We start from the raw sequence: 12,337 nt of genomic DNA, 5'->3' as shown, positions 1-12,337 counted from the left end.
CAGCTCCTCCTTTATCAGCTTGTTGTATAACAATCTTTCCTTCTTCTTAAGCTCCTCAATCCTTCTTTCTCTTCTTTTGTAAGAGTCCCTATTTTCTTGTTCATATTCTGCCTCACTATTGCCGCAGCTTTTCTTCTTATCTTGTTTCTTTGTCCATAATTGCTTGTTTCTCTGAAAAAACTAACTCTACTAACATGATGTATGGAGGAAGATATTGGATAAAGCAGAGAAGAAAGAAGAGGTAAAAACAAATGTACCGAATAACAGATAGCCAATTAAAAGTTTGTGTTTCTCAAAAGTGAAAGTTGGATCATTAAAAGTTGCATATGTAATTAATTAAAAACTGTCAAAAATGATAGGACAAATCTGATTCATAGATATAACCACCTTTCATTTTAAGAAGTATATAAGCTGTAATCTTAGAAATTGTATTTCATAATGTGTCTGATGAAGGGAAAGTTAATTTGCCGAAACTGTAACGCTATTATTAGTTAATATATGGTTTGGTCAGAATTTGTCTTTTATTGTATACAAGAAGTTCCAAAGCTAAAATGAGTGGTAAACAGCAAACTTATATACATATCGCATGAATTACTGGAAGACGAGATTCCCGTGTTCTCCGTATGACACGTGGCGCTTCCAAAAACAGATTATGAGTCACCGAAGGCACATAGCAAAACTTACCTGGGAAAGCAAAGTTTATATACTGGTACACAATGCGTTCCGTCAAGTAGACACTGAAGAAGGTTTCTGCGGAATCTTCAGTGTGACGATCATCGCCTTCAACATCTTGCTGTTGCTCCATCTCATCTTCTCGTGGATTGTCTTCAGGATCAGGTATACCACTAAGTAGTTATATTAAATCATGCCAGAAACCCTAATAATCCGGAAAAAAATACCAAGACTCTTGAATGCGTAAATGTTCCAGAAGGTGAATTCCTCGTAGCTGGGCAATGTAAAAGGGACAAACAGGTCATCGGAAGGAGGTGGGGCAACTGTACATCCTCAAATTCAAGGTCCAAAGTCAAGGATGAGATCTGCAAACGGATCTGGTAGCTGTATAGGAGGCTGCTTATTTTCATTCTGTTCCAAAAGATTGGCGGGGCATCTTCAATCGGCAAAGGGGTCGAAAAGTTGATTATGTCAGTTTCAGGATTTCTCGGACACTCTCTTAAGATACCATACATACCTCGTCATCTTCAGACCGCTATTTACTTTTGGTATCAACCTCAGCACGACGACCTCGAATCAACCATCAGTTCACAAACTATGTTGAGTTGAGTTGATTTTAAATTTAACGCTCCTTTCAGCAGCGAGGCTATATGAGGCGACACTACTGATTAACGTGGAATCTGAACCAAATGATTAAACTATGTTACAGGAGGTCCTACTATCCTGTCAAACAACAACAGTTCGTCCAAGCAGAGCGCTGTAAGATATTGTAGTTTTAGAGGAAGTAGCATATCTGCGCCCTGAAAATAATAACTGAAATGACGAACTTCTTGTTCTTTTTCATTTAAGAGGAATTTGTGTACTAACTACAGCTCACCAAGAATTTCTGGTAAACATTTGGAATCTAAACTCTTGTTACATTGAGTCAAATCAATATAATCATTTACAATCAATATAATCATTTAAATAAATATGATACACTCTTGTTCCATTATTCAATTCGACTTCAATTGGAACATTCACTTCAAAATACAAACGTAAAAAACGATGCTACAGAAATTGCATTTTAAAAAGAGCTTCAGATAAAAAAAACGTGTTACTGCTGCGTATCTTGCGTACCACCTGAGAGAAAACCCTGGATACAGTTAAGATTAAGAAAACAATCTATGATTCACAAAATTTATTATATTTCTTAGGATAGATTACTTAACAAAATAAACAGAATCAGAATTAATTTTTATAAGTGATGTATATGAAAAAAAAGTTATGACACTTCCATTATCAATCTCAGAACAAGAAGGAACTGATCCTCATGTTTTTGTTCATTTGATTTTCGCACTGCAATTAAAAAACCAGTATTTGTCCAATCTAGTTTAAAACAATTGCTACATTCACTTATTGCAGGTTCTGTAATTGTACAATTATACACAATGGCTCAACTCTAAATATTTTTTTTTTTTCACTCAATCTTCATTGTTTCAACCCCAAGTCTAAAGCGAAAGTTTTAAACGTGTCTGTACAGGAGGCACCAAAAATTATATTATAAACAAAAATGGCACTTTTTATTTTGAACGTATCCTATACTTTTCTTTACCCAACATATTGCTTTTATAAGAAAGAAAGGAACGAGTTAAAGTCTAATCCATGGGTAGGCAACAGGTCGCTTGCGATTTCACTTTCTGTCATTCGATCTTAATATTTTCGTTTATCTTATGGCAAAATCATACATTTTCTATCCAGCCAAATCTTTGGTTATCAATAAGCTTGTTTCGAAACTACCTATCTAGTTTGGTTGCTGATCCTAGCAATGTTCTATTTGTTCATGAAAACATAACGAACAATAATTTCAAAGTACGTCGGGTACGCTACGTACGTAAGATCTGAACTCTTTCACTCTCACTATAAACTTTTAATAACGAAACTTGATTTTCTATATGAAAAGGAAAATAAACAACACTCGGAGTGTAAATTTTAAGGAAGCTGAAAGCCTTATTTTTGCTTCTCAAAGTAACGAAAATTAATTGAATTCACGATTTCTTTTTTTCTAGCACACTATCATACAGTAATATGTTTACTACAAAAGGCAATAGAAAAACTGAAAAATTGTTAGCAAGAACATTTTTCTTTACAAGATTACTTTTCATATAAACGGTACTTCCTTAACAAAATTAATTCTGATGGCAAAGTAAAATGTACCTTTAAAAATATACAATTTAATAAGAAGTATATTAAACCATTACTATATGTATTTCTTTGTATGAAATAGATATCGAATTGACTTTTCTCTCAATCTTGCAGAAAAGAACAGGATAATAACTGGCACAAGTTGTTAAAAATCACATGGTTACAAGAAGTTGACTAGCAAATGTTTTTTTCGTTTACAGGAACCGATACTAGCATCTTCCACCTATCATGCATACTCCAACCATATCACATCACAGCGTGTTAATTAAAATTAGAGTCATTGTTCGGTAATTAATTTCATAATGCTTCCCCAAAAATTACGAAATAATCACTAATAAAGTATTTTTTAAAAAAATCTTGCTTTTGTTCCTACACACAGTTACCATCATGTTTGACCAGCAGTCAGTCCTGATTGTAACATCCTTTCCCCTTCGAATGCATGATGAGTCTGGTGAGCTGCGAAAGAAAATAAATAATAAACTTAGAAGAAACAGATTTAGTTTTGATTTAATTCATATGAATTATAAATTACATCGTATAAAATATGTTAACTCTTCGCGGTTTCTTGCCTAAGTAATTTCACTGCAGCATGCAATCTTTCCCACTCGGCCATAAAAGCTACTGCATAAAAATAAGTCTATCATAGAGGATCCACAACGTAAGCTTGGGGAACATAACCATTCCTGAGAAATATCATCAAGTACCTGAATTTGATCGGCTGATTATATATATATTGGTAACACTTGAACTACACTGACATAGCCCAATCCTCACGATGTATTTTACAATTTCTACCTGTTTTGACGCCAGAGTGAAGGGTTTTAGTTTTACTGCCTCTTGTATTTAGCGGATGATGAAATTACTATACAGTATTAGACAAAATGTGATTTCATAAAGATTTCAATGTTTTACAGATACATTTTAAATATAAAGATATTCAAGAAACTTCTGTCGCTTTTTGTGGAGGTCGGCGTTCCATTGGCTCTCACACCGTGAATTGAATGCGAATGGAGATAAGGCGAAGGTCAGTTGTTGGTATGGTTATATCCAACATTTTAGCTGGTTGTGGCAGTTCAGTTACACCGTGAGCTTGCGTAAGGACAGAATGAACATGGGACCTCCATAGGGTGTCACAAGGGCGTGTATGCTGTATAAGTTCAAACTAGGGTCAAATGCAGCTGCAGCGGGGCTAAAGATATGCCGGGTCTTTGGTGAGGCTCTTTCATTTGTATATTATATTCGATCAGTGAGGCTCTCTTTTACTCTGGCGCTCTTACTTTCACTTAGCCCTTGTATCCAGTGGCGCAACAACAAATTTTCGTTTGGGCGGACAATATGGTGTCATTTATGAATATTTTATATATATAACTTTCATTATATATATATTGCATGAATATATTTATGTCTGACAACCCCCCTGCTCCCCCTTGTGGTTGCATCACTGCCTATATCTCTCCATGCTTTTGCGAATATATTTCAAATACTTCCATTTACATTATAAACCATAATGTTTCAAAACTGCCTATGAACATACTCTTTCAGATTTATTGTATATGTATGTGTGTGCATATTTGTGTTCGGAGGAAAATATTGAAACAATCTGGGAAATTTCGTATCTTTCGGCGGAATATTTCTGTTCATTAAACTGACAACACTGGTTCTTATGAAAGTTTGCACTGTTTGGAGGGAAATACGTTTGTGAGATTATGGCGGCACTATCACATGTGGGAATTATTGAAGAAATTTTCCATTCAGATGAGGACGAAGTTACATCAGAAATATCGGATAATATACCTTTTCACAATGACATATCATCGTCAGAAGCAGAAAGCGAATATGAAATCACTGATGTGAGTAATTCACTGCTTTCAAAGGACACAACAATTGTTTGGAAAGCGGAACCGCCGAGTAATGTAGAAAGGTTCACTTCGAGAAATGTGGTCCGTTTGACTCTTGGGATTATTAGACAGACATGCAACAGGTTATATACATGATGAACAGCCTGCTTTTATGTTGTTTTTCCCCTTCTTTCTGTGTAGCATATCATCTTGAAACATACATCAGCTTCAAAGAACATAGTGCAGCAGAAGGAATCATACAGTTTGCAACAGTCACAGAGCTCATTGTCTAATACTCAATCAAGAAAAAGAGGACGATGTCATTTGTGTGTAAATACAGACAACAAGAGCACATTACGTTGCACGAAGTGCCAGAAATATACATGCGAGAATCATTTAAATTATACCTGCATAGCCTGTGTGTAAATTAGGTATGGTATGACATATGGTATTCTCATGTCTCAAATTGCCAATTATTAAATGAAAAATAATTTTGTACAAGGGCTTATAGATTAAAATATTTTATTATTCTAAAATTCATTGAAACTGAAAAAAAAAATGTGCACTTATCTATCTATTAAAATGCTACAGTACGAATTAAGAACGACCGAGCTCTAAACTATAACCTTAGCTTTCAAACCTTTGATTTACGGTTATTTGTGATTTCACGTTTATAACAAAGACAAATATTTTTAAAAGAGTGTACTTTAAATAAATTACTTAAAGAAATATTTTTCACAAAATTTATCCTTTTAAATTCTTGTTCAAAGGCCTTTGACTTTAATAAGCCTTCTTCGAAATAAATGCAAATGAATTGTGCTGCTATCTTTAGACCTCTTTTAAACTACATTTATATGTTTGTGTCCAATCTTTTCGACAATGAGATCTCGGAAACTACAGGCTCTAGAAAGATGACGTTTTCACTGATCGATTGCAAATTTCATGTAGATTGTCCAGTTCTAATTGAATATTAATAAAAAAAAAAAAACATGGGCACTATTTCTTTATTACATTTTTACGGGTACATTGGAAGTGTTGAAATTTTTTTTTTAAAAAAAGCATCACATCCTAAGCATTATACATTCCAACACTACACTGTTGTATATTGGGGTTGCATATGTCTCAGGCGTTTGTTTCATGGCCAAATAATAATGGAAAAGGAAGGATAACCATTTCTCCAGTCTAAGATGAACTTCTTTTTTTTTTGTGTGTGTGTGTGTTTTGCCCAATGAACACCATATATAACTGACATTATAATTAATTGTGTATGTAATGTATTTGCTTATTACATACTGCATGCAAGAAGAAAGAAAACACTGGTCATACATGAATTAGAAACTCCAACCGGAAGCAGGCTCAAATCTTGCAAACTGTGCGAGATATTGAGAAAAAATAATCGAAAAAAGTCTCCACTTTATGATACCCCTTGGCTTTTTTAAAAAAAATCAATACGTCTTTCACTTGTGTCTGTAAAGAGACATGTACAGATGTAAGGAATGAAGGAGATTTATGCTCATATACGAATGATGCGCTGTTTAGAGAGCGCAGGTTCAGGTAGTACAATTATAAAAAGATAGGACACATTATTTCCAGAAAGGTTGCTAAAATGTATACTTCTAGCTTTCTGATACGTATTTTGTATAACATTATTCTGAAACGAATTTGTATTCTTTTGCTGGTGTCTAATTATTTTCAACAAGTAATTACATAAAGTTGTTATGTTAGAACATGTACATAGAACTACGAAAGAAATATGAACAAAAGTTTACTACATAAATACTACAATAACATAAGTTTACTACAATATTTTCAACAATCTGTACATGCGTATATGTACACAACTACTCACACTTTGTACAACGCTTTAGAACACAACTCAATGTTTTAACGATAACATGTAAATAAATAAAATAGTTTATTACTCCAATATTTAAGCACACACATGAAAAGAAAAAAAAAAAGCAACGAAAATGCATAATGCGTCCAAATGGACCCGAGGGCCTTATGTGTAAACTCCAAACGACGAACCTAAGACGGTTAAGGACGGTGACGACACACTCGAATACTCACCACATGCCGAAAGACCAACTTATGTACAAAATGAAGATCTTCAGGCAGCAATTGAGGCGAATAGTGTTCAGACATGTGAGGAACTGGGACTACAATTCATTGAGAGTGGAGAAATCATTCGACAGCACCTCCATCAACTTGGGAAGCACTATAAGTTGGGTCGATGGGTCCCACATGATTTGACTCCGGGCCAGAAGGCAATGCAATCAGACACCTGTGTTTCTTTGCTGTCTCGACTGAGGACGGAACCATTTCTGGACAGGGTGTTGACATATGATGAGAAGTGGGTCCTGTACGAAGCTCCATGGCGCCGCCATCATTGGTTAGCATCCCATGAACGGGTTCCAAAACAGCCGAAACTAGCACTGCACAAGAAGAAAGTCCTCATGTGTGTTTGGTGGACTGCTCGCGGCATCGTGCATCGGGAACTGCTACCAGCTGGTCAGAGCATCAATGCAACTGCGCGCTGTCAGCACTTGAGTCGTGTTCTAGAAAAGGTCATCAAAACTCTAGAGCCAGCACTTCTGAATCGCAAAGGGGTCCTCCTGTTACAGAATAACGCTAAGTCCCACATGTCTAGGATGACCTGAGACACCATTCTACGCCTTATATTAGAAATATTCTTGCATCCGCCATAATCCCCGGACATTGCACCGTTCGATTATTATCTGTTTCATTCCTTGGACAATCACCTTAGAAGACGCCAGTTCAAATTCCTAATAGAGGTGCAAAATGCACTTGATACCTTCTTCGCTTCACGGCCCACCAATTTCTACCACGATGGAATTCATGACCTTCCAGAACGTTGGTAGATGGTCGTCGATGCTGATGGGGACTATTTTTGATCTTCCAGGTATGTCTTAGGCGACATATCGATGTTCGAAGGTGGTGGGTGAAAAATGCGACAGAACTTTCTTGGTTATCTTTACATATGAGTCAATCCATTCTAAGTGATCAAGAATGTGCCGCTCGACCATCTCCAAAAAATCAATTTTTTTTTCATGAATGTTTATACTATATCAGGGTACTTCAACACCACAATTAATTATTTTTTTAAAACATCTCGTAGCGACGCAGCTTCTGCCATTTTGAGTTTTCTCGATTTCAGGCGTTTAAGTTGTTTTGAATATCTCAGCATGTATTTGTCCTAGCAAATTGAAAATTGCTGAGCGTGTCCAACTTGTGCAGAGCTAAAACTTTGTCCTCTAAACATTTTTGCCTAAAACCACTTGAGGGGGAAGGGGGGTGAAATCAGGGCCTACAGTAGCAACATTTTTGAACATTAAAGACATGTTTGAGAAGAGGAAGCAACTGACGTAGAGGTCTGAATTTTTGTGTGCATGTAGTTCGGGGTCATAGGTTTATATTCAAAAATTTGCAGACCTGTAGCTGCTCCCAAAGCCCTGAAAAAAATCGTAAATTTGGGGAATTATGCCAATTCGGCATATTTCACTGTCCAATATCTCCAATGGGCCTGGTTAAAAAAATCTGAAATTTTGGGAATAGTTATTCCTTTAGTATAGCATAACACACAACAAAGTGCGTTTTGTGTTTTTGAGCAGAAGAGGGTCAAAGTATTACAGTATGACAGGAATGACGTCATACTGTAGGAGGTGTTTTGTTCACAAATTCAACTGGAAATTCGTTGCTGTGAAGTAAAATAAAGTAGGATGAATGGCTAGTCCAATCAAGGCTCTCAAGCTCCTTTCTTTCCTCTAGTTGTGACTCACTGTCTTATCACCCAGAGCAGCACTGGTGAAGAATGCCGCTATCAGCAGAAGGCGAGAAAAGTCAAAATGAACACTTAGCAAAAAGTCCGTAAGTACTCATTGTTGTTTGCTATATCAATGATATTCAAACATGATTATGCTTGTTTTAACTGTCAACTCATGCAGGAGACTGTTGTCCTTTCGTTTGATCTACATTCCCCAGTCAGTGTCACTGTAAACACTGATTGCGGAATGTAAATTCATAATTCCGAATTGGCATAATTCCCTAACTTTACGATATTTTTTCAGGGCTTTGGGAACAGCTACAGGTCTGCAAATTTTTGAATATAAACCTATGACCCCGGACTAGATGCACACACAAATTCAGACCTCTGCGTCAGTTGCTTCCTCTTCTCAAACATGTCTTTAATGTTCAAAAATGTTGCTACTGTAGGCCCTGATTTCACCCCCCCCCCTCTCAAGTGGTTTTAGGCAAAAATGTTAAGAGGACAAAGTTTTAGGTCTGCAAAAGTTGGTCACGCCGAGCAATTTTCAATTTGCTAGGATAAATATATGCTGAGATATTCAAAAACGTAAGAGCCTGAAATCGAGAAAACGCAAAATGGTAGCAGAAACTGCTACGCTACGAGATATTTTAAAAAATAATTAATTGTGATTTTGAAGTAAACTGATATAAACATTCATGAAAAAATTAGATTTTTTGAAAAGATCGAGCGGCAATTTCTCTTTTTTCTCTATTACTTGGCATGGATTGACCATCTGGCAACCATTGGTTTGAAGGACTTTGAAAAATTCATGCGCGGCAATTAGGATTTGGAGGAGCGTACACGTAATTTGACATATGTGATACTCCTTTTAAATGAGTACGGAAAGCACTAGCTAAGTCTTCTTATTCATGGTATACATATATATTTTTAATAACTTACGTTTGTAAAATTCTGCCTGGAAGGTAACATCAGGAAGGAGTTTGTGAACCCTTTGCAGCACAGTCGCTGAGGAAGCCTTAGTTACGTCTACATTCCAAATCTGCACTAAATCGTCTCTCTCCCTAACAGATACTGAGATTCCACATATCTCATCTCCTTTTTCCACGCTCTCTGATAATTGCTCTCCTATGGCTGCTAGCAGTAATTCTCTCCATACCATTGGCTACAGAATAATACAAGCAAATTATTAATGATACTGTTCATAATAGAATATATATAGTAAACAGACAGAAAAATAACTACGTGGCCATTGCTACGTATCAATGCACAAAATGTACCAAGCCTCATGCTGGATGGAAACCTCTTTAGCAGCATGCATTAGCGGTATGCGGGTTTCGACTCAGGCTCCTTTCAAGTGGTCTTTGTGATGAGCAAACAACATGTGCATGGGTTTGCTACGGGTTCTCCCGTTTCCTCCAACGTTTGTCATGCCCCCATTATCCTCTATCTCATCATCACACTCTCCCTTAGCCTTGATGCATAATCGTATATTGTTTATGTTGATTTTTTCTTAAGAAATAATAAAATTCGCTTCGGAAGGTCAGTCGATGGCCCAAACATGAGAACATTAATTAGTTTATTAACTCAGGGAGCTCTTTCATAACTAAGCGGTTAGCGTACGTGCCTTTGGCGTGGGAGACCTGGCTTCAATTTCCGGCAGGAGTTCATGTGGTTCGGATTCCACATTAATCAGTAGGCCCCGTCTCATATAGCCTCATTCTGAAAGGGATGTTAAACTCGAAATTAATTCAACTCAATCATTAACTCAGGCTGCAAACAATGTCAATGTTGTGGGGGCGCGGTGGCTCAGTGGTAGAGCGTTCACCTCTGGTGCTTGGGGTCCCGCGTTCGATTCCAGCCCCCGCTTTGTGGTGGACAAACACCGTACTCGTGGGTTTTCTCGGGGTTCTCCCGTTTCCTCCCACTTTCTTCATTCCACCATTTCACTCATATCTCATCATCACCGTCTCCTTTAGCCTAACCGGCATAACCGTGGGACGTAAAACTCAAAGATTTCATTTCATTTCAATGTCAATGATATTTCAAATTAGTACTATACAACTTTGTCTTTAGATATTTAAGTAAGGAAGTCGAAGACTGTTAATTAATCGTGGAATACTGTCTTTTATGCCGAGTTTAGGGTTGTGATGTGTTTATTCTTATGAAGATGAAATTCTTCATAGTTCGCGTTTTCTCTTGGCCGCACACCATCCTTATTCCATCTGTTCCCAACCATGCAGTCATCTCCTAGGGGCAAGTACTCCTGCGATGTTGCCACGCTGCTTTCTGAGGTGCAGTAATGGATATTGGATCACTACACCTTACTTCACGTTTAGACTTATAACAGAGCAAGGGCGAAGAGTTTACGAGCTGTACATTGCCATATTACCTACATAGGTACGCAGGATTGCACATGCAAAATTTTATCGCTCTACGATATGTGGAAGTGGGTCAGGGTGGGTCTCGCGCACCTCTCGTTAAGCGGCAAATTTCAAAGAAATTACACATGTGCAAACTATTCAGAAACTACAGATTTGCGGACTCTGGTTCATATAGCGAAAATATTCCAAAGTACTTGTAGAATATTCCCTTGCAAGGAATGCATCCAATTACCAGTCAACCTGTATATATATATATATATATATAGACTGCTTGTCCTAGTGGTACGCAGGAGTACACCTACTGTCACCTCTACATTTCTACTTTATCTATAAAATATGGCTAAAACTGTTTATCGTCCCACTTCACATAGAACTAAAGTAGACTGTATCGAAGGAAAGAAAAAAGAAAGATGTGAACTTTACTTCTGGTTTTTATTTTTATTTTTTTATTTTTTAAAACTACATATGTGCGTGTATTTTTGACCTTTTTGCAGAACAGCGAAACAGCATGGAAGGGAGAAATGGGTAGTATAAGGAAGTAACGTATCGTGAACTTAATTACTTGTAAAAAGCTCAGGCACAGTTTTGCCTATAAACAATCTTGAAAACCAAATCAGTATAACATCTGGAAACTTTACGTGCCCTTATTCAAAAATGAAGTGGAACTTTTGGACTGGGTTATCGCATAGTGTTGGGATGTTTTGGTACTTTGCTACCTCTAAGCAATACAAAGAGCACAATAACTTATTAACCCGAAAATCTAAACTCTCTCTCTCGTGGCTATATAGTTAACGTACGCGCCTTCAGCGCGAACAGAACTGCATTCGATTCTCGGTAAGGGTTCATGTCCTTCGAGTTTCATATTAGGCTGTAGGTCCCTGTCCCATATAGCCTTGGTGCTGAAAGGGACTTTAAACTTGAATCCTACCAAGAAAATGTGAATATTGAAATAAATATTAACATATCAAAGATATGATTTTGTGGTTGAATTATACATAAAATTATCATAAAAATTACCATCTAAGGTAGCTCAATTATTCCACTTTATCGTACGAGAGTCAGAATAATGAAAAACAATCTTGTTTTTTAACCAATATGCAGTCTTGATAATAAATGATTCATCGGTTTTTAAAGTGAAATATGTCAAGAATTATTAATACAATACGTTTGTGTTAATGATGAAATGAAATTGCAAATTAATTATAGAATAACCCTTTTCAAGGAATAGGTCAAATTACCACTAACCTTTTAGAGACTATCACTCTTTACCTGTTCCCACCTTTTAAGAATGAATATACAGACCTCTTTGTAGTTCTATTAATTAACCACTTCTCTTACACAAAAAAGTTCGTTACTGAATTTTCTATGTCTGTGTGTCTGTCTATTATTTGTGATTATTATTTTTTTTTTTCAATTTTGAACCCTGCATTCGATAGAACATCAAAAACTATCAGAGAAAGTGATTAAATTTTTCG

General features: G+C 36.5%; 1 protein-coding gene across 1 annotated transcript in view; it reads right to left on the bottom strand.

Moving 5' to 3' along the window:
* Positions 1-1,837: 1,837 nt before the first annotated feature.
* Positions 1,838-12,337, bottom strand: part of LOC145693141 (eukaryotic translation initiation factor 4E type 3-like) — a 32,074-nt gene continuing 21,574 nt past the window's right edge. The window contains exons 3-4 of the mRNA XM_081768876.1: positions 9,421-9,643; positions 1,838-3,312 (exon numbers count right to left, since the gene is read on the bottom strand). Of these exons, the coding sequence (XP_081625002.1) occupies positions 3,242-3,312; positions 9,421-9,643 (294 nt within the window). The 3' untranslated portion in view covers positions 1,838-3,241. The remainder of the gene's footprint in view (positions 3,313-9,420; positions 9,644-12,337) is intronic.

The sequence above is a fragment of the Thermobia domestica genome, chromosome 8 (assembly GCF_964235325.1).
Source record: "Thermobia domestica chromosome 8, izTheDome1.hap1.1, whole genome shotgun sequence".
Lineage (NCBI taxonomy): Eukaryota > Metazoa > Arthropoda > Insecta > Zygentoma > Lepismatidae > Thermobia > Thermobia domestica.
The sequence above is the reverse complement of the archived record's forward strand: the minus strand, read 5'-3'. Positions and strand labels throughout refer to the sequence as shown.